A 23971-nucleotide genomic window follows, 5' to 3' on the forward strand; every position below is an offset into this window, starting at 1 on the left:
TTCATCAACGTCGCAGGCCGGCTGAGAGAACTCTTTATAATAACATCAAATTCCCAAGTTTCGTCTTTTAGGGCTCCAAATCGGACTTGCCTCTCGGTTTTCACGCCCACTTTTAATTATTATTATTATTTTCTGGACTCTATATTAAGTTAAAATAAATTAAAATTAAAAATTAAAATTTAAATAATATATTATTAAAATATTAATTTTAGTAAATAATTAAAATTATAATAATAAAATGAGATAGATGAATAGACATGAATTTTGAATCCAAACGCGGCCTTAGGTTTCGATCAATTTGTCGCGAAGCTCACTCGCTTCGACCTCATATATTTTCGACAGGAAGCCCTTTTGGTGCTTTATTTAGTGGATTTTCACAGCTCGAAAACATTAGGGTCAGGGGATTCGTCCGCACGGTTGGCTTTTTTGGGGGAAAATATTTCTAGGGTTTGATTAATGGATTCTGTGCTCCATGAGTCTGAATTGACGTAAAATTTGGTTGAATTTGTTATACAGCAAATACATCATTTAGAGGACTGTATAAATTAAGTTGATTTGCTTGGAAGGTATTTCTCGAAAATCAGTTATATATTCGCGGGTTGAATGTTCGGGTCGAACATGGACTCTGTGCAGGACGCCTCCTTGGTTCCGGCCACGGTGCTGGTCCCAACGCGCTTCGTATGGAGACATGGGGGGAACAGCGTGTATCTATGTGGCTCTTTCACACAGTGAGTTCTCTCAAAATTTCCATTTTACTTCCACTTTTTATTGCTATCTGGAAACCTTTTAATTTGATTTTTTAGAATGCTGTTTAGATTAGTTTTGAGTTACTGAAGAATATTTTGTTTTAGTTAACGGGATTTTTTTTTTTTTTTTTAAAATTGTTTTGGAGAAGGTGGTCGCTCATACCAATGTTGCCTGTGGAGGGTTGCGACAATGTGTTTCAAACTGTACATGGCTTAACGCCGGGATATCATCAGGTCAGTTGGCGGTTTTGAAATTAAAATAAAAGCAGTCTGAGCAATTAATTTCGGTGCTTTGAAGCAACACCTGTTAATAACGGTGCCTGCATGATGAATTTAACTATCATAATAAGTAGTCGTACATACGAGAAATTTGTTTATCAAGCATAAGCATATGCAATTTAGAATTTATTTACAGCGGACATATATGAATGCTGTTAAACAACTGCTGCATAGATTTTGGTCAGTGTCAATGCACTTCACTGGTATACTGGGAAGCACGAGGCAAGAAGGTATCAATAAGGTTGATGAAGATGATTAGCTTGAGGCCAAGAGCACTGAGATCTATGTAGGGATCAGAGGCAAATGGAGATATAATTACCTGAATGGGTTGCTGAGTGATCAACAAGGCCCCATAGTGTAGGCTGGTGATGTCCATTGCACTTGGGAGGGTGTGTCTAAGGTCTCCCCAACTAGGAGGGACTACATAATTTTTGGAAGTGGGGCTTGTGCATGTGTGACCCTTAAAAAAAAGCAGTTGGAGAAGAAGCCCATAAGAGAATGTGCTTATGATATTATTACTATTTTTTCATCACCATCTTCACAGAGATAAAATTTCTGGCGCTAAATAAAATAGCACTTTAGGATTTAATTCATCATGCTTGTGCTCAAAATGAGAATATTCAGATGCCAGTTACTTATTGATGGAACAAAAAATAGGCTGTCAAATTTATGAAGGTCAGTTTTTGGAACTAAACTGGGGATTGATCAATGGAAAGATGAGCAATGTTGTATCATGGGAACCATTGAAGTCTTAATATTGTTTCAGTGTCCATTATTTGGGAAGTGGAATTTTTGGTGTTCACCTCATCCAGTATGAGCGTTTACCAATCCAAGGGCAAACCCATTATATGTAATTTGAGCACAGGTTGTGAAGGCTGTCACAACCTTTGTCGAGATGAAAGCTATCTTTTGATAAGTTTAAAGAAGAAAGGACAAATGGAGGATATTCGATATATGGTGTCAGTGAACTGTGATAAATTCTTACAACTTACAAGTAGGTTCGAGTCATGTGTGTTGCAGCGAATAATGATGTGTCTTGCACTTTCTGTAGTTGTCTGAAGAAGTTTAAGCATTTGTAAGAATATTGGTGGATTTAAGCTTTTAGAAAGAGTTAAAGCATAACCCAAGTACATATGAAGTATACAAATGAACCTAGTTACAAGTCAGGAACTAGAAAAAGAAACAAGGAAATCATGGACACTACTTCCATTAAATACAACGGCTGAAGCCCAAAGAGATAAGATGTTAAAGAAAAAACATCTAAATTCGTCCACTGAGCATTCTTTATCTTCAAAACACCGGTCATTCCTCTTGAGCCATATACACCACACGATGTAGAGGATTGTGTTCCAGATGGCGGCAATTTGAGAGTTACCCCCTAAGACCTTTACAACAAGCAAAAAGTTCCACCACCCTCTTAGGCATCACCCATGCCATTCCATTCCTATTAAAGACCTCATACCATAACACCCTTGCCATCTCACAATTAAGTAACAAATGATCCACCGATTTGCCACTTTTTTTTTACACATGTAGCACCTATATATAACAATTAACCTACACTTCCTAAGATTTTCCAAGGTCAGAATTTTCCCTAGAGAAGCTGTCCAACCAAAGAAAGCAACCTTAGAAGGCACTTTACTCCTCTAAATACACTTCCAAGGAAAAGAGTGTACCACATCCAGACTAGTCAGCAGCTTGTACATTGAGCAGTCTGAAAACTTTTTGTTTCTGGTATGAATCCAGATCATCTTGTCTGTCTTAGCCTGGCCAATACTCGTATCATATGGCAAACTGAACAGATCAGAAATTGCTTCCATTTCCTAGTCATTTGCTGCTCTAGAAAAATGTAAATTCCATTAAGGGAAACCACTTGAACAATCGAAAATCTCTACCACTGAAGCATCCTGATTCTGAGTGATACGAAAAAGACCTGCAAAAGCAACACTAAGGGCCCTACCGCTACACCATGAACCATGCCAAAAAATAATCCTAGAGCCATCCCCAACTGCAAAACTAATATGTTTGGCGAATTCATCCCCACCACTCCTAATATTTTTCCTAAGGAAACGTGGTATGATTGTTATGGAGTGGTGCTTCATGTGTAAGAAGAATGGGGAATCGATTGATCATTTACTTTTACATTATGAGGTGGCCAGGGAGTTATGGGTTGGCATTCTAAGTAGAGCTGGGCTGAGTTGGGTTATGCCTAAGAGTGTGGTGGATTTATTAGCATGCTGGAATGGGCATCATAATAGCTCTCAACTGATAGCAGCGTGGGGGATGATACCTTTGTGCTTAGTGTGGTGTTTATTAACAGAAAGGAATGACAGGTGCTTTAACAACATAGAGCGAGCAGTGGGGGAAATCTGGAATTTCTTTGTGTCTTCTCTTTTTCAGTGGTTTTCTGCTATTGTAGTAAAGGGAGGGAATGTTCATGAGTTTTTGTTTTCTTTTCAGCTTTCTAGAATATAATTAGGTCTTTCATTTTGTATACTTCCTGTACATGGGCTTTGCCTAGTTTCATTCATTTCAATAAAGTTTCTTACTTATCAAAAAAAAAAAAAAAACTTTTCCACACCCACACACCACGTGTGCCTCTAACCTCATTAGAGGACCCACCCCCTTAGCACTCCCATATTTGGAATAGATCAAAACCCTCCACACAGACTCATTTTTCTGATGATACCTTCATAACCACTTTCCTAAAAGAGCTTTAGTCCTCAACTTTCGAACCCCCATCCCTCCACACGACATTGGGGTACAGATCTTATTCCAACTAACTATATGGAACTTGGCTTCCTCCTTGAAACCTCCCCATAAGAACTCTTGAAACTTCTTTTCAATCCGGTTAGCCACTACAATTGGTATAGGAAATAGTGAGAGAAAATATGTGAGGAGATTAGAAAGGTGCTCTTGATTAAGGTGATTCTTCCCCCTTTTGATAGGCACAAAGTTTTCCATCCCACCAACCTTCACTCAACCTTCTCTATCACCACATCCCAAACTGCTTTTGCCTTAAAAATAGCACCCAAGGGGACACCAAGATATCTTAGTGGCAATGAAAAAACTTGGCAACCCAGAATGTTTGCCAAACTGTTAATATTTCGCACAGGGCCCACCAGAACTGTCTTGGATTTTCCAAGATTCACCGTAAGGCTAGAAAGCCTCAAAACAAAGCAAGAGTGCTCTCAATGTTTGCACCTGACCTGAATCCACATCACAAAAAAGTAACGTATCATCTACAAACAAAATGTGAGAAACATTAGTCATTCCATTATAAGACCCACCCACCTAGAAACCTGCCAAGAAACCACTATCAATCACAGCCCCCAGCATTCGACTAAGTGAATCCGTAACTATGAGAAAAAGGAAGTGAGACAATGGATCCCTTTGTCTCAAACCGCGAGAACTATTAAAGAAGCCCATAGGAGATCCATTTACTAAAACTAAGAATCGTACCATCGAAATGCAATGCTTAATCCACTTACACCACCTCCTCCCAAAGCCACCACAGCTCCCTAGTAGGTAAAAAGGAAAGTCCCAATTGACACGATCATAAGCCTTCTCCATATCAAGATTACATAAAATACCCGTACTTTTAATTTAATTCTACTTTCCAAACATTCATTGGCTATTAACACTGAATCCAGAATTTCTCTCCCTTTAGCGAAATCGTTAAGATGTTTCAAAAGAATCGTCCCCATAACAGTGCCCAAACAATTGGCAAGAATTTTGGAAATGTTTTGTAAACCCCATTATTGAGAGTAATAGGACGAAAATCCTTCACATTAGAAGTCCCGCCCAATTTGGGATAATTGCAATGAAGCTTGCATTTAGACTCTTTTCAAACTTCCGAAAAGAATGTAATTCCTGAAACACCTTCATTAGAGAATGCCATGGTAAAGCCGTTCGGACCAGTAGCTTTTTTTTTTTTTTAATAAGTAAAATCAAATTTGATTGAAACTAGTAAAAAGGTATTGCCCAATTACACAAGAATGTACAAAACAACATACATCTAGTTGTTAGGAGTTAGAAAGTGATTCAAGAAAAACATGTAAGCTGGCTCCATTAAAAAACATATTTTTTTTTATAAGTAAGATGAAAATTTTATTGATACGAATGAAGTAGGCGAAGCCCGTGTATACAAGAAGTATACAAAAGAACACCTAAATACATTCTAGGAACCAGAAATTAACAGAAAATCATGAAAACTAATTCCGTTAAGCACAATGGCTGAAAACCATCGCAATAATGTGTGTGCAAAAAAGTTCTGAAGTTCCTCCATTGTACACTCCCTATCTTCAAATCACTGGGCATTCATTTCCATCCAAATTCACCACATGATGCACAAATGAATCATCTTCCAAACTGCTGCCACTTGGGGACAGCCTTGAATCTCCTTCCAACAAGCTATTAAATCCACCACCCTCAAAGGCATAACCCAAGCCACACTAACTATTCTAATATCTCATCCCACAACACTCTTGTCACCTCACAATGTAGTAATTAGTGATCTACTGATTCTCTATTCTTTTTGCACAAATAACACCAATCCATAACAATGAGACCCGCTTCCTCAAATTGTCCGTGGTCAAAATCTTCCCAAGAGAGGCTGTCCATATGAAAAAGCTACTTTGGGAGGCACATGAGACCTCCAAATACTCTTCAACGGGAAAGGAACATTACCATGTGATGATAACATCTTGTAATACGATCTCAGTGTAAACCGCTTGCTCTCGTTAGGCCTCCACTGCATCCTATCCCCATGTGCCATTAAATCCCCCGTAGAATATATCAAAATGAAAAATTCTGAAACATTATCCATTTCCCAATCATGAATATCCCTATTAAATTGAACATCCCGCTGGTGCGAACCATGGGAAAATACCATCAGATTCGACATAGAAGCATCCCTATTGACAGCAATGCGATAGAGAGCTGGAAAAACCCTATAGAGAGCACAATCTCCACACTAAACGTCGTGCCAAAATCTGATTCTAGACCCCTAACCAGCCACAAAACAGATATAAGTGACAAAACTCTTCCAACTCCTCCTAATAAATTTCCATAAGCCCACACCATATCCCCCCCGCCCCTCTCACTTCGTTAGAACACCAACCCCCGCCAAGCACTTCCATGTCTATGACCAATAACCTCCTTCCAAAGTGAATCCCCTTCCAAATGGTACCTCCATAACCATTTTTCTAATAGGGCTTTAGTGAATGTCCTCAAGTTGCACACCCCCAAGCCTCCATAAGAGATTAGAGAACAAACTTTATTCCAATTAACAAGATGGAACTTTGTTTCCTCCCACACTCCATCCGACAAGAAAGCCCGAAATAACTTCTCAATCCTATTGGCCACCCCTGTAGGCAAAGGAAATAAAGAGAAAATAAGTGGGGAGGTTGGATAAAGTACTTTTAATTAATGCGAGTGTACCCCCTTTTGATAAATATATTCTTTTCCAACCAGCCAACATTTTCTCTACTTTCTCAATAACCCCATCCCAAATGGCTCTAGCCTTAAATGTCGCCCCCAACGGAAGACCCAAATATTTCATGGGCACAAGACCCAACGGAAGACCCAAATATTGATACTAGGCACCACACCCATCAAAACCATCTCAAACTTACCAAGGTTCACCTTGAGACCCGACATTGCTTCAAAGCATAACAAAAGTGCCCTTAAAGCTTGAATCTGGCCACGGTCTACCTCACAAAAAAGAAGAGTATTGTTTGCAAAAAGGAGATGGGAAATTATGAGTCCATTAAAAACATAGGCTGAAGCCTAAAGAAATAAAGTATGGAAGAAGAAACTTCTAAGCTTATCTGGAGAACGTTCCTTATCTTCAAAGATTCGACCATTCCTTTCAATCCAAAGATACCGCATGATACATAAAGGAATAATTCTCCATACATCCGCAATATGGGAATTGCCCCTACTCCTTTGCTAAGAGGGAAACAAATCAACCAACCTCTTAGGGCATCACCCATGCAATACCAGTTCTGTTAAAAATCTCCACCCATAGCATCTTTGCCATCTCACAGTGAAGTAAAAGATGATCCACCAACTTCCCACTCTTCTCACGCATATACCACCAATCCATCATGACGAGTCCATACTTTCTCAAATTGTCCATAGTCAATATTTTTCCAAGAGATGCAGTCCAACCAAAGAAAGCAAGTGATCTTAGGCGTCACCTTACTTTTCCAAATGCACTTCCAAGGAAACAAAATATAATTTTGACATGACAAAGCCTTGTACAATGATTGCACAGTAAACTTCATACTCCTTGTATTCATTCATAGCATCCTGTCCACTCCATTACTATCAATATGCGAAGTATACAATAAACTGAAAAAATCAGAAATAACTCCTATTTCCCAATCATGAGCAGCTCTAAGAAAACAAACATTACATCGTTCAAACCATGTAGCACTCAAAGAGTCAATTGGTATCGAAAGCTAACCCTTCAAGACTTGGCCTCCAAGCATACTGCTCTGTAAGGAGTTTCTCATAAAAGAGACAAATATGCTCCTTGATCTTGGTTTAATTGTTTTACAATTTTAAATGGTTTAAATGTTAGCTACATGACATGCCATGTTTCTGCAAGAAAATCTAATAGAACTCTGATGGAGGGTCTAAATTGAAAAAAAAAATTGCATGCTCGAGGATTAAAAATTAAAAAACCCAACGACTAAAGAGATAATGGTGTAAAACCCAAGGATTGATAGGTTATGTACTCAACCTAAAATGAGTACTCAGGTTGCATAACCATGCCTTTTTAATAAGTATGGTTTTATATATACATATGCATGTGTATTTAGTGGAATTATAAAAGGAGCATTGAAACTTTATGCAGGGTTACCTTTTAGGTCTTATGGAGGATAGGTTGTGGAACATCCATAAAAAAGAAGCAGAAAAGATTTCTTGGAAGTCAAGATTGTTTTTAAAGGTGCAAAATAAGAGAGCAGTCTACCAATCATAGTTATAAGGTGGAGTGGAGTTTTTTTAGTGGCTCGAAACTTAATAAACAAAACAAGTTAGCTGCACTATTCATTAGAGTAGTTCCTTTTATTATCTTCAAATCAATTTCTCAAAGGGCTGTTATTAATACTGATTCCGCACTAGGAGTTTCCTTGGAATGCATGATACACAGTTCTGGTGGGTGGGGTTGTTTATTCAAGATTTACTCCCTAGGGTTGGTTTGAAGGGCCTTACCTTGGGGAGGTTTTACATCATTAAATAAGATATGTTGGCCTAAAGTTCTTGAATCTGTTGAAATAAAGTGGTCTTCTAAATTCTTGTAATTTGAACAGAATATGCTACCATAAGTGTATCATGCTTAGTATGCTGAAGATGTTTTACCTTTTTTTTTTTTTTTTTGAAGATGTATGGATGTGCTTATGTGTGGATTACCTTACATGCAGTTCAAGTTTTATGTTGATGGTCAATGGCGATATGATGATTCCCTACCTTATTATGAGAGTAGCGAATATGGTATGGTGAATACACTGATTTCGGCTACGGATTACATGGATGTTGATAATGAAGCCTTTCGGCGTATGGTGAGTTGGTTGTTGTGTTTATTTGAAATATTGGTAACCAGGATACTTGTTATCATTCTAGTGAGGTAAAAAGTCTTAGCAATATCTATGGGCCTGCAATGGGCTTCACTTGAGGAATTATTATGAAGTTTAGTATTTCTAATTCTCAAAGAATCCGTGCATGCATTCATTGCATTGAAACCTGGAAAAAAGCTTTTTTCAGTCAATCATGAGAATTATTTGTGTTGTTCGGGTACGAGTAAACATTATCCTATTGGTGTTCAGTTGCATCTTTCTACTTATTTGTTACTTTTTTTATACTTAACGCGTCATATAAGCGAACCGTTACAATGCAGGCCCGAGTTACAGATGGTCCGCAGACTGAGATGGTGCCTAGTATATCAGATGCTGATATACAGGGCTCACGTCAACGTGTTTCTTTATTTTTGTCTACTCATACTGTCTACGAGTTACTTCCTGAGTCAGGCAAGGTTTGGATGCGCTACCATTTGCCTTCATTTAAGACCTACGATTTACTGTCTATCTAATGGTGATGTGAATTGGTTCCCATCATTATAATCTAAAAACATCTTGTTTACAGGTTTTTGTCTTCGATGTTGATTTACCCATGAAGCAAGCATTTCATATATTGCATGAACAGGTATCTATATATTTTATTTATGCTGAGGCTAGAATTAAGTACATTTTGCATGTTTGACATGTTTTCTTTGGATAAATTGTGTGTATTACTTGTTAGAGTGCAGTCTAGTGGTTGAAGGACAGGCTTGGGATGAACTGTAGATTCAGACATCATGGGTTTGAATATGCACTAGGAGTTCCTCTGGATTAACCGATACACGATTATGATGGGTAGGATCTGTACGGGGCTTACTCCCCAGTGGCAAGTTTCAAAGGGCCCTGCCTTGGTGAGGTTCCACCTCGTCAAAAAAGAAAATGTGTTGTATTAATAGGGGAAAAGAAGGATTCAAAGTTTTCTGTTCACTTCGATGTGCATTGTTTATCTCATACATGGTAGAGAATCATCGATATGTCTAGAATGAATACATGGTTGTTTCAATTCAGCATTCTGGAGGTGCTAAAGTCCTGAAAAGCTGGTCGCTTTCTTCTTGTTTTTCTTATGTTGTTGGACATTTTAATTCCTTAATGATTAAAAGAGCAATGAAATGCCCTAGTGATGCTTTTGGGGCCTGTGTACTTTACATTTCACCCTTTATGCATTCTTGTACAAATAATCTACTGTTCTCGAGTTAATTGTCCTTAGCTTCCTGCTTTACAATCTCTCTTGTTTTTTATATTCTTGCATATTTTATTTTTTTCTAAATGACCTTGGATGTGCACCTTCTAAATCAAGCTAATTAATTCCAGGGGATCCCGATGGCTGCTCTTTGCGATTTCGGCAGGGGCCAGTTTGTTGGAGTTCTTAGTGCATTGGATTTTATTTTGATATTAAGAGAGGTATGTGCATGTTGGGAATTATTAACAATTTTCTCTGGTGTGCTTTTTTAATTGTAAAATTCTTGTAATAATTATTTTTTTCTTATAAATTGTTGATAGCTTTTATCACTAAAAATATGTACCTTCATTGTTCTTGAAGCTACCAATTTGCTATGTTTAGGGACAATGTGTTGGGGAAGAGAAGCCCCTTAGATGTCACTATACGTTACTTTAGTGATAGAATTAGGGGTTGTTTGGAAGATATTTCATCTCATCTCATCTTATTTCCAAACATCACTCAAAACACACATTTTTCAATTTCAAATATTCAACCTTTTCATCTAATCATTACTACTTTTCCAAACTTCCAAACAAAACATAAAAAACAATTCAACTTTTTCAAATCACGAAACAAGTATAATATTAAAAAATTATATATATATATTTTATATAGTTATTAAAAAAAATTAAAAAAAGAATATAATATTAAAAAATTATATTCTAACAATATTTTAACTTTATAATATTTTTATTCAGCCTTTTATCTCTTCTTTCCCAAAACCCAATAAAACATCATAACTCAAACCATTTCACTACTATTTACAAATTTCTCATCTCATCTCATTCCCCAAGCATCCCCTTAGTTTTGACATATTATGAGATATTTGCTTTGAAATGTTTTGGTACACACCTAGCAGGAGAGTAGTGTTTAATGCATCAGCGGTCATTTGTAGAATTTTTACTTTTGGTGTTGCTCCTTGGGTTTTCTTCATTAATATGAGGAAAATTTTGAAATATATATTTTTTTTGATAACTAATTATATTATTAAAAAGGAGGCAAAAGCCTAATACAAAGTTTAGTGACCAGTTCTATGTTTGATCAATGGATATAAGGAATTCATGTAACCCCAAACCATTGAAATCAACCTCTATGGTCCATGTACAAAGAGTTCTAAAGAAAAAGACTATCAAATCCTCCATCGATCTCTCTTTGTCCTCGAAAGTCCTGTCATTGCGCTCTCGCCATAAACACCACATGATGCATATAGGGATCATCTTCCACACCGCTTTTATCTGTTGATTTCCTCTCAGATTATTCCAACTGGCCAGAACCCTGACCACCGTCTCCGGCATAACCCAAACTAAGTCCAATCTGCCAAATACCTCATTCCATAACCTTCTCGCTACCTCACAGTGTATTAAGAGATGGTTCACCGATTCACCTTCCTTCCCACACATGCAGCACCAATTTGCGATGATCACCCTGCGCTTCCTCAAGTTATCAGTTGTGAGAATCTTACCCAATGCTGCGGTCCACACAAAGAAAGCTGCTTTGGGTGGCGCCTTATGTCTCCATATCTTTCGCCATGGAAATTGAATAGGTGTCTCTTGAGTAAGAGACTTATAGAACGAGCGCATCGAAAAAGTACCTTTAGCTGTAAGTATCCACCATAAACTATCCTGTGAATTATCCGGTTTAACAGAATACAAAAGGCTATAAAAGGCTTCAATACTGCTCATCTCCCAATCTTGTGCCATACTGAAGTGGATGTTCCATTGAATTTGCTCCCTTGATCTTTCCAGTACATCAACTACTGAAGCATCAATATCTCTTGCAATTCTGAATAAAGAAGGAAAGGATTCCTTTAGAGCCACATGATCACACCAAGTGTCGTACCAAAACTTAATACGGGTTCCTCCTCCTAAACGGATTCGGGTATAACGATTGAAGACCTCTCACCCTTTTCTTATATGTATCCACAAGCCTACTCCATGTGCTCCTCTCACTTCTTTTGTACACCAACCCCCTCATAGGTCCCCATATTTGCTTTCTATTACCGTCTTCCACAAGGTATCAGGTTCCTTATGGTATCTCCATAGCCATTTACCTAGTAATGTCCTATTGAAGGTTCTCATATCTCTAATGCACAAACCCCCATTCGAGATGGGGCTACATACCTTTTCCCACTTAACAAGGTGAAATTTTTGTTCCGCGCCCAGTCCCCCCCACAAGAAATCCCTTTGAAGTTTCTCCAGTCGAAGAGCAACACTTGCTGGAATAGGAAACAGAGACAAAAAATAGGTGGGTAGATTAGACAAAGTACTCTTAATTAGAGTAATCCGTCCACCTTTAGATAGGTATAATCTCTTCCATCCGGCTAGCCGACGTTCCACTTTCTCAATAACTGAATCCCATAATGACACCGCTCTCGACACCGCCCTTAGTGGAAGTCCCAGATAAGTCATGGGTAAAGATGCAGTCGTGCATCCCAATATACTAGCCAACTGTCTAAAATGTCGAACACTTCCAATAGGCACCATCTCAGATTTTTCCAAATTGACTTTCAATCCGGAAGTTACTTCAAAACACAGGAGAAGGGCCTTCAAAATTCGGAGCTGGTTAGGATCTGCTTCACAAAAGAAAAGAGTATCATTTGTGAACAACAAGTGAGAGACATTAACAAGTCCCCTATTAGGGGAGCCGATCTTAAAACCAGTTAGAAAACCATTCGTAACCAAGGCTGATGACATCCTGCTCAGTGCCTCCATCACAAAAACAAAGAGTAAAGGGGATAAAGGATCTCCTTGTCTCAAGCCTCGTGTACTACAAAAGAACCCAGTTGGGCTTCTGTTTATCAAGACGGAGAATTTCACCGTTGATATACACCACCTAATCCAAGAACACCATCTCTCTCCAAACCTGCATTTCCCCAAAAGATCCAGAAGGAACTCCCAATTGACATGATCATATACCTTCTCCATATCCAGCTTGCATATAATCCCTACCTCGCCTGTTTTCAACCGACTGTCTAGGCATTCATTCGCAATAAGAACTGCATCTAAGATTTGTCTATCCTTAACAAAAGCATTCTGAGGTTTTGAAATAAGCTTTCCCACTACCTCACTCAGACGATTCGCTAGTACCTTGGAGACAATCTTGTAAACCCCATTTACTAGACTAATAGGTCGAAACTCCTTAATCTCTTTTGCCCCTACCTTCTTTGGAATAAGTGCAAGGAAAGTAGCATTAAGGCTTTTTTCAAACTTTCCGGCTGAGTAGAACTCCTGGAAAACCTTCATGAGGTCATCTTTTAATAAAGCCCAGCAAGATTGAAAGAAACCCATCGAGAAACCATCAGGGCTCGGCGCCTTATCTTTTACCATTTTCCTTACAACTTCAAAAACCTCCAACTCCTCAAAAGGCCTCTCCAATCGGTCTACAGCATTATGTTCGATGGAATCAAAAGCAAGCCTTTCCAATTTAGGTCGCCAACCCACCTGTTCAGAAAGTAAATGCTCAAAGAAGTCTACTACATGGTGATTTATCACTGACTCATCCCGACACTCCACTCAATCAATTTTCAGCATTTCAATGTTGTTGTATCTTCTATGTGAATTAGCTATTCGGTGGAAAAACTTGGTACTTCGGTCTCCTTCCTTCAACCATAACGCTTTTGACTTCTGACGCCATGATGTCTCTTCAAGAACTACTATTCTTTCCAGATCTGCTTCCAACCCCTTTTTTACAGCTATTTCTTCTTGTGTTAAGGGCCGGTTTTCTTGTATTCTTTCCAAATCTTGGATCTCCAATTCCTTGCTTTTTTTACGCTCCCCTATATCTCCAAAAGACTGTTTGTTCCATTGCTTTAGGTATTTTTTTAGAACTTTCAATTTACCTGCAAAAATGAAACTAGGGGTTCCTTGTATCTGATATGAAGACCACCATTGTCTGACATTTTCCTCAAAACCCTCCGCTTTCAACCACATATTTTCGAATTTGAAGGACCTACGCCTCCTATGAACCCCTCCACAATCCAACAAAATAGGCCAATGATCCGAACTCAAATGCGACAATATCTTTTGCCGCACATCTGGAAAGTGGCATTCCCACTCTGGTGAGATAAGAAATCTGTCTAGTCCAGACCATGTATGATTATTGGACCAGGTACAAGCTCCCCCCACTAATGGTAAATCCACTAGATTCAAAACAAAAATACACTCCGAAAAATCAGTCATAGCTGGCCTCATTCTTCGATTCCCAAAACACTCTGTTGGGAATCTAGTTACATTGAAGTCTCCACCTATACACCAAGGAAGGTCCCACCAGTTATGTACTCCAGCCAATTCTTCCCACAACAATCTTCTCTCATGGTCTAGGTTAGGACCATATACACTTGCAAAAGCCCACTTAAAGTCGTCTTCCACGCTTCTAAAAGAGCAAGCCATCGAATAAACTCCCACAAACTCTTCTATTTTCTCCACCACTCTTCTATCCCACATCACTAAAATGCCACCCGATGCCCCTTTAGCTGCCAAGTATACCCAGTCTACATATGTGCAGCTCCATATACTTCGCACCATATTTCTACTAATAAGTTTCAGCTTTGTCTCCTGTAAACACACTATGTTTGCCTTCCACTCACGTAGCAAGTGTCTTATTTGTAGACGCTTACTAACCTCGTTTAACCCGCGGACATTTCACGATGCAATTTTTGGTTTCACTTGGAATATGTCACACCCTTCCCTTTGGTCCTTTCCTTACTAGCACTTCCTTCCGAATTCATGGACCAATTTAACCTCCTCAACTCTCTCTGTTTTTTTGACTCTGCTTTTCTATGTTGGTGATGGCCTGATTCAATAACTGTAAGTAGAGCCATGAACTGTTCTTCGTAACTTTCACACCTCAATTCCACCAAATGCTGAATTTACTTTACCGTATTAAAACCCAATCTGAAATCCTAGGTTGCTCTGGACTCAAAAAATTTAGGGGTATTGGCTCACTCTCTTCATCTTGCGCTGACCCTGCTACCTCAGCTATTTGTAAAGGAAACAAACTGTTCAGAACTGCATCCATCTCTTAAGCTCCTTCCCTATGAAAAGTATCTTCAACCAGCGAAACTTCTTCCATCCCTATGATATCTAAACAACCCTGAGAATGCCTTAAGAGCATTTCATCATCAGAACACCCCAACTCCTCACTGATAGAGCCCACCGAGAGACCATTTTCTGTTGCCGGCATCCCACCAGACTCCAAACACAAAAAGGAGTCGTTATCCTGCACATCCACCGTCGTAAGGGTAATCAAACCTCCCGTCGGCGAGGTCTGTTCCATTTCCGGCGGAAGAGAATAAGCCATCTGTCTCGGGGAGTGATTTGAGATTTTTGTCTAGGTTTTCTGGCCACTCCACTCAAGCGTACCGTCGTTGGAGAGCTCCACCATCGGCATCGGCGGATTTTGGCTTACCTCCGGCGAGTTACCTTGCGCCGGCGACCATCGCGCCTGCTCCGACGAAGGAGCACGAGACTCGGTTATCTCCCGAGCTGCGTATCGATCGGGGCTGAAAACCGGCACATGGGCCATGACTTGGGTGCCCGGTATTTTTTCGGGTGGGCCCTGGGCTGATTCAGACTTATGAGCCGTGGCCTGGCCCAAGCTTTTATCTTGTGTCTGATTCAGGCCAATGAGCCATGGGTTGGGGCCAGGTTGTTGAGAACCTGAGCCCTTTTCGGAAATGCCAAGAGGCTGGACCTTGGGCTGAGGCCCTATCTTCAGCCCAGGTTTTTGTCTCCACTTAAACCCATACTCCAAAATTTCCTTCCCCTTTCCTTTACCCGCGGGCCTCAGAACTTGGCCCAGCCCCTTCCATCCCCTCTCACTTATATCCCCTACCTTATTTTGCCTGATCACCTTTCTCATTTCAGCCACCTCCCACTGCAGTTGCCATACCTGCCTCTGCAACTCCTCTATTTTCCTCCCCATGTCTCTGTCACCTACACTGCTTCCTTTTGAAAAATGTACACCATGAGTGGCTCGAGGCCATCTCCTATTAGAGTTTACCACGCCACCTCCCATACCGTCATGGACCAATGCCTCCTTATACGACCTCCATAGCTGTCTTCCATGGCTGAGCACCTCCATGCATGCCAGCAGCCCTTCCTTGTCCTTCCATCACAGCTTCCTCCAGCACATCTCTCATTCTCTTCCATCCACTTCCCCCTTCCCCTTCCGGAATGAAAATGGAACTTTTCTTTCCAACCTCCCTGTACACAGACACCACAATGAATCTTCCCCTACCATTGACACATCTCTGAGCAAGCAAACGTCGATGCCCTTCCCTGATGGTGCTATAGACTTCCTTTTGCTCACCACTTAAGCATACTTCCAATGTCTTACGCAGCCACTGAATGGAGTTTTCTTCTAACCATAGCTCTTGTTCATTCTTCCATTTTCGCTCAATAATACGAAGATGTTTGCCTACCTTAGTAAGAATAAATAATTTTGACTCTATCCCAAGTTCTCTCAACAAACCCATTGAAACAGCACCTAAAAACCACCTTAACTCCCCATGGGAGTTACTGTGTTGGTGTTTGACGCTAGGAAAAAATTTCTCTCGGAGTGTACGGAGAGAAAATTTTCCCTACTAATTTCTTCAACAAGGAGGTAATATTTACGATTATCCATGTAAGAGTTGCATCTGAGGTAATAATTGAAATATTAGAAGGCTCCTGATGTCTTAGTATGGACATTTGGAGGTAATATTTATGGCTAAATGTGTAGCATTAAGAATTTTTGGTGCCAGTAATGTTTGTAGTGTATGTACATATTGTTGAAGGAATTTGTGCTATATGAGAACTTATTGTTTATGTGTTTCTTGTAAAGTTCAACTTAGCAGAATCTTGCTTGTGTTTCTTCAGTAAAATTATTATTTACCGATCAAATAAAAAAAATCAACTTAGTAGAAAAAAAAAATTTGTTTGTTATAAAGTTCAGTCAAACAAACACTTATAAAAAAATTCCATCCAAACATATACTCATGAAAGCATGCGTTTGCATGGGTAAATAGTTGATAACGTTGTTTAGCTTTTTTGTTTTTTGTTTTTTTTTGGATAGGTAATAAGAGATTTTATTCCAAGTAAATAGGCATTTTATTCCAAACAATGTTTAGCATTTAACTTGTGTGTTATTTTTAGCTTGGGAGTCATGCATCAAATCTGACAGAGGAAGAGCTTGAAACACATACTATATCTGCTTGGAAAGAGGTAAAAGCATGTCTGAACAGACAAAATGATTTTCAAGGGAGAGCATTTCCGAGACGTCTTATCCATGTAAGAGTTGCATCTGAGATGTTGGAATCTCTGGCATGCTGCTTGAGTTTACGATTTTTTTTTTTTTTTTAACAAAAGACTGCTGTCCATTGGCCTCAATTTCTGTTGATTGCAGGCTGGTCCATATGATAATTTGAAAGATGTTACTCTCAAGATTCTGCAAAATGAGGTGGCCACTGTTCCTATTATCCATTCATCTTCTGAAGATGGATCATTTCCACAGTTATTGCATCTTGCTTCACTTTCTGGAATTCTAAAATGTAAGCTTTTCAACTTGCTTTTAAATGACAATAGATGATTTTGTAAAGCTACTTATATGTAAAGAAGAAGAAGAAGAAGAAGAAGAAGATTTTGTAAAGTTAGCTGGCTAACTGGTAGTCTATGGATATTAAACCTCTGGATGTTAATTTTCAGGTATTTGTCGATATTTTAGACATTGTGCGAGTTCATTACCCATACTCCAACTGCCAATTTGTGCAATTCCTTTGGGTACATGGGCTCCACAAATTGGAGAAACAAATCAGCGGCCGTTAGCAATGTTGAGACCTAGTGCTTCTCTCAGTTCAGCATTAAGTCTTTTAGTTCAAGGTTTGATTCTTGCTTACATCATGACAGAGGGAAAAGGAGGGGGTTGAAGGGGGAGGTTGGGGAGAGTCTACAATATATCAATTCACTGTCTATTCAATTCTTGGCCTTAAATTTAGCTTATTTATGTGTTTGTCCATATTCAACATATCTAGTATATGTGTGTTATTTTTAGAAAGAAAAATATACCGCACGCTTGTGTTCATGAAATTTTTGGAAAGAAAATATGTTGGAGGGAATAATTAATTGCATTATGTACAGTTCACAGTTGAATGGAGTTTTTTTTTTCACTATGATGCTGCCTTGCCCATTGGGCACATATCTACTGCACTTGTTGCAATATGTCTTTCATGTGAGGTTTCACATGCAGCAGCTGTGTTATTACTATTGGTGGTTTTCTTGCACACTATTAAAGGAGATGACCTTAAGTATGTTTTATTTGGGTTTGGAGAGGGTAGATTGATTGTAATGATATATGGACTCTTATGGGGAATAATTAGCATAATTCGTCGAGATTGATGGTGAAGAAGAGTTTTATTTATATTTTTTTACTGCAAATTTACCATTACAAAAATAGATATATGATAGCTTTGTCACATTATATCTGTCTAGCTTATCTATAAGTATATTTGGATAAATGAAAATATGATTGAATCATGACCATGAGTTTTGGTAGCTGCCCTTCTTTTGGTCCATTTGAGACTCATTGTGTGTATGGGCTGCACGATGAGACACAGACATCTTCATTCCTTAAAATAGCTCAATCCTTTGTAAGGTGGCTATTCGTTACAAGTCTTTTATATGATACCACCAAGAGACATTACTAGTTGAAGCAGTTATGCCTTTCGTTCTTGTAGCCATATATTTGCAAAATTATACTTTTTGCATGCTCGGTAATTTTTATGTATCCCTTGCTTTTGCAGCTCAAGTCAGTTCAATACCAATAGTTGATGACAATGACTCATTAGTTGATATATATTGCCGCAGGTTAGTGCTATTTATTACTCTCATTATATTTTTGTATATTATAAACTTCTAAGGTGCATAGAAATGATTCTTAGCTATCTTTTCATTGTCTGCAAGGGACATTTTTCCTTATTTATGTATGTTTTGACAGTGATATAACAGCTTTGGCTAAAGACAGAGTTTATACACATATTAATCTTGATGAGATGACAATTCATCAGGTAAAGGCCGTACCTTGTTCTTGTTAACCAATCAACTATCATGTACATATTTTGTGTGAAGAAAAAGTGTTTTTCATTGGTAGTTGTATTGAAATGTTGTAGTTCAGCTTAAGCCACTTGTGATACTGATCAACAGTCTCAGTCTTGAGAGTTGATAGATTAATTCACATGTCAATAATTAGTGATGCTATCATGTCCAGATTCCGTAGTTTTCGTCTTCTGGCGTTTAACAGTAGCATTTTTCCAGACGTATCAGGGCCATGTTTGGGAAGTGAGATGAGTTAAGAACATCTCACCTCATCTCATCTCAAAACTTCTCATAATTTCCTTCCCAAACATCACTCAAATACAAAATGCTTTTCAATTTCAAATTTTTAAAATTTTCATCTAATTATTAGCTAATCATTACACATTTCCCAAACTTACAAACAAAATACAAAAAACAATAACTTTTTCAAATTTCAAAACAAAAATAAAATTAAAAAATAATATTCAAACAATTTTTTTAATTTTATAATATTTTATTCAACTTTTTCTCTCTCCTTTTACAAAACCCAATAAAATATCTTAACTCAAACCATTTCACAACTATTCACAAGCCATTTCACTACTATTTACAGTATTCTCATCTCATCTTATTACGCAAACATGCATTAAATGTTTATTGTGCAAACTGAGTTTTGTACGTATCTTATGTATGTAGAGCTTTAGAGGCTAGGTTTAGTATGAGAATGATATTTAGCTCCAGGTTTAGGGGCTTATAGAGGTATAAGAAGGTTGGATCCCTGATGCATTCCTTTCAATTCTAAGTAAATTTTATTTCCATGTTTATTCAGAGCCATAGTTCACATGTTGGGTTCAGTTGGCGGGATGGAGAGGAGTATGACATCCTGGAGGTGTAAAGGGAGGAGGAGCGTTGGACAAGATAGCAGGCAATTGATGGTGTTAGTGATCTTTTTTTCTTCTTCTTTTTTGTTTTTTTGGTTTTTTTTTTTTTGGGGGGGGTGGGGGTTGTCCTAGATTAGCAAAAACTGTAAGTGATGAGAGATATGAACAAGTTCTTCCTTCCATAGGGGCCGTGAGGGAAGTGGAACCAAGTATTGTGTATGGCTGTGCTCTTGTGGGAGACATTCTAAGTGCAGTTACTTGACCCAAGCCGGCCTAATTGGTGGGAGTTTGATTAATTAGAACTTATTTCCAAAGTTTAAGTTGATAGGAATGATTCTGACACTGCATATCAAGCTCCCCCTCACTTGCAGCCCACCCATTAGCAGTGAGCCAAATTGGGCTTTGCACGTGTTGGATGTAAAGAGAAATGAACATTGAAATAGAATCTGATAGAACAGAAAGCAGGTCACCAAGACTAGAACCAAGGACCTTGCATGAACCATGTACACCACTATCACTCCCAAAAGCTTAAGCTGATAATTAATGGGGGCCAAAATACATACATACATACATACATACATATATATATATATGACTTGTCCACTAACCTGGAATGGTGGTGAAGTGATGACCTGCAGCCTATACCCGTTAGGTTTCTTTGGATTTGGGTGGTCAGTTGTGGATGAGTTAAGGAGGGAGGTAGATTGCCTGCTACCATATGCTCATTGACAAAATTTTACAAGTTTGAGCAGAGGAAATTTCATTCAAAAGTATGCACTAGTTAGTGTACCAAGTACCAACAGCCCTGATATGTAATTGATCTCTCTGAAGTTAACCTTCCAGGAGCAGCAAATTTCATCAGAAAGCTCCTGCATTCCAGCTGTTGAGTTTCAATTACCAGGTTCAATGATGTAACATTTGACAACAAAGCTGTATTCTCCCTGTTTCTTGACATTGAATATACAATACAGTCTATTTTTGCTAGCTTCTTTTCTTTTGGCCAAGTGATGGTTCTTTTAAATTTCAACTCAGCCGAGCCTTAATTCTAACCAATTGTGTCTGCTGCATCAATCATTGTTACATAGTTTGTTATATTTTGCCTCCCCCTCTCTCTCTAGGCATTGCGATTGGGACAAGACTTGTACTCCCCTGAGCTGAGAAGTCAAAGATGTCAGATGTGCTTACGATCTGATTCGCTGCATAAAGTGATGGAGCGATTGGCGAATCCAGGTAAAGGTTGTTTTGTAGTCAATTTTTTTTATGCGAAGCATGTCCTCTTTTAGTTTAAGTTAGAGATTACGAATACTGGGAGTTTTTATGAAAATTCTGAAAGAGGCTCTTGCTTTTCTTGTGTATGCTCTTTATACCTTGCACATCACCTCTATTCCTGTTATGTACTGCATTTTATTTAATAGCACATACTTTCTAAATTCATAGCAACAACATAATGCTGTCCCCAAAACAAAATGGATACAATCATGCAGATTTGCATTTCCTCAGTAAGTCGGACCAATGAATTCCTGACATAGTCCCAACCTCCAGAGAAACTTTCCTTGTGTTACATGTCATATTTTGAAGACAATAGTTAGAGTCATCCTGGTGGGATTACCTGGCATGCAAACAGTCACTTTAAAGTTGATTCACTCGAGCTATAGAATCTGAATTTGCATAAATTATATTTTGTAGAGTTTGCTGGGTCTGAGGACCTTGCACATGCATAAATAAGCATATCAGGGCTGGCCATCGATTTTTTCCTCTCTTCAGCATCTTTGACTAGCACTTAGTTCTGTCAATGTGTGGCGGCTCTCTCTTGAGATTTCATCATCGAATTAAGTGCCCTCTGAAATGTTGCATTTCAGGTGTAAGAAGGCTTGTTATTGTGGAGGCCGGCAGCAAGCGCGTGGAAGGCATTGTTGCACTCAGTGACATTTTCAAGTTCTTGCTTGGCTAATTCAAAGCAAGGACCAAATAACGTGGATGGGTTTGTGCAGTCTTTTAGGCATCCAGATGTTTGTGGGCACCATCAGCAGCTCAACTGTTCCATAGGGACTCCATTCGTTTACACGATGAATGGATATTGTTTCAATGATATATATATATATATATATATATATATATATATATATATTGGATTGGCAATTGGATTGGCCTCTTGCTTCAACGCCTGTTTTTTAGGATTTTAGGCTAAAGAAAGGGGCTGTAAATTTGAGAGGAGTCGATTGTCTCCCAAATTTGTTCGTCTGTTCCCCCATTGTCCATATTTACATCAAGCCGCTACTTCTCGATGCCTTTTCGGCACTTGTAATGTTTCAAAAGTTGCAATGAAGAAAGTGCATAAAAGAGACAAAGGAGAATGGATGGCTAAACGATTTTAGTTGTTGTGTTGATTTCACTAAATTTAGGCGATTTAAATTACTTTATACTGGCAATTGGCATTGATTACTGTCAAATCTCCTCGTGTTCCATGATGACTAATGTGCATCTTCCCGAAGCAGACGTGATTCATTTTCCTCATTTTTTATACAAAAAACGGAAGCAGACATAACTTATAGTAGATTGGTGGGAAGTTAAGATTAAGACAGTGGAAGACCACCCCATTGCTCTACTCACCCACTTCCATCCCATTAACTTATCAAGTTTGTTTAGCACCTAAACCCTTTTTATAAATGTGCCTATCAGGGCAACCAAAAGGGGAAAACGACCTCTTAATTTTTAACATCCAAACCTGGAAACGTTATCCTTCTCAATTTCTCTTTAATTCTTCAACCCCCCCCCCCCCCCCCACCCCAAAACAAAAAAAAAAAAAAAAACACAACGTTTGGAGTTTCAAACATGTCCGTGGATAATGGGATAAGTAGTAATGAAACACAGTAATTAATAAAGGAAAATGTTGTCTACCGAGAGTGTCCGCCAATATTTAATGAGGGTTGTTACATTCACAAAGAGATTACATAAAAGTAATCCTATAAATTGACTTGTATTCATGTGATCTGTCAGATCTACTTTATAATAAAAATAATTTTACAATCTGACAGGTCACATCAATTTGTAAAATTACTTTTTGTAATGACTTTGTGGGTAGAATATTTCTCTTAATTAAAATAGGGATAGTTAGTGGCTTTGCTCTGCATAAATAGTAATATCATATAACAAGGTTGGAAAATGGAGAGATGGAAGAAAAGAGAATTGTGAAAGGGTTGGAAGCTGCTGAGCAAAGAGGAAATAACTCTCCGAGACACCAAATTTGCACCCCTCCCTTTGTCCTTCCCAGCCCTCAAATTTCCCTCCTCCTCCTTAATCATCCTTCTTCTTCTTCTATGTTTTTATTTTTATATGTTTTGTTTCGTTTAGTCAAACTCACGGAAGCACTATCGACATGTTTATTCCTTGGGTGACTCTATGGTGCTTTGATCTCGCATTCATGTAATCTCGACTGTGATATGACTTTTGAGATGTAAAATGGATTAAGGAAAATTAATGGTAGAAAAAGCCTGAACATTAATTTAGTTAAAAATAATAAAAACGATGAGCGCTGAATGGCTATTGAGGGCACTATATGATATGTGTATCCTTTGCTAATGCTCTTGCATAGTGAGTATATTATTTTTGCTATAGATGGTGAAAGGAACTTGGATCTGCTGTAGTGAAGAAAGGTCAAAAGAAATTTTGAAAACATGATTGGGATAAGTGTGAGAAAAGAAATATTTGAATCACGAAAGCAGAAATTAAAAATATGGTCTCCAAGGCTCGATCATAACAATGATTTCTTTAGAATATATTTTGTTCCATTTCAGCATGTTATAGAGTATTGAAAAAATTGTTCACACAATAAAACAAATAATCACGAAAGCAGAAATTAAAAATAGTCTCCAAGGCTCGATCATAACAATGATTTCTTTGGAATATATTTTGTTCCATTTCAGCATGTTATAGAGTATTGAAAAAATTGTTCACACAATAAAATGAAGTCCTCTCTCTTCTCATTGTTCTATAATAACACTTTTATATAACAACTCAAAAACACATTTTTTTTTTTTTTTGGAATTACAAGATTAAGAGATATCTTTAAGAAGGAGAACTCTGGTTTTTCTTATCTATTCTAAAATCTGAAAGAAAAGATGAAGAAATGGTTTGGTTAACACTAACTAGTATTGTATTCCATTATGCATATATA

At 38.3% G+C, this 23971-nt stretch overlaps 1 protein-coding gene and 1 non-coding gene across 6 annotated transcripts; both read left to right on the forward strand.

The window, feature by feature from the left end:
- The first annotated feature begins 274 nt into the window (after positions 1 to 274).
- On the forward strand, positions 275 to 22171 carry LOC122300443 (sucrose nonfermenting 4-like protein). Of its 5 annotated transcripts, XR_006240026.1 has the most exons (15): positions 275 to 728; positions 896 to 980; positions 8459 to 8596; positions 8932 to 9066; positions 9177 to 9236; positions 9962 to 10051; positions 17003 to 17137; positions 17253 to 17397; positions 17552 to 17725; positions 18646 to 18709; positions 18840 to 18909; positions 19746 to 19853; positions 20641 to 20698; positions 20916 to 21027; positions 21657 to 21688. XR_006240026.1 is itself a non-coding variant. In XM_043111114.1 (13 exons), the coding sequence occupies exons 1-12, from the start codon at positions 604 to 606 to the stop codon at positions 19809 to 19811; spliced, it is 1287 nt and encodes a 428-aa protein (XP_042967048.1). In that variant the 5' UTR covers positions 275 to 603; the 3' UTR covers positions 19812 to 19851; positions 20916 to 21027. The 5 variants fall into 5 exon arrangements, 3 of the variants coding, with proteins under 3 accessions (XP_042967048.1, XP_042967047.1, XP_042967046.1); XR_006240025.1 differs by lacking the exon at positions 20641 to 20698; XM_043111114.1 differs by lacking the exons at positions 20641 to 20698; positions 21657 to 21688 and having other exon boundaries at positions 19746 to 19851.
- Positions 1337 to 1490, forward strand: LOC122302118. The gene has a single exon (XR_006240361.1). It is a non-coding gene; the product is annotated as a U1 spliceosomal RNA (small nuclear RNA).
- Positions 22172 to 23971: the final 1800 nt, after the last annotated feature.

Source organism: Carya illinoinensis, chromosome 2, assembly GCF_018687715.1.
Source record: "Carya illinoinensis cultivar Pawnee chromosome 2, C.illinoinensisPawnee_v1, whole genome shotgun sequence".
NCBI lineage: Eukaryota > Viridiplantae > Streptophyta > Magnoliopsida > Fagales > Juglandaceae > Carya > Carya illinoinensis.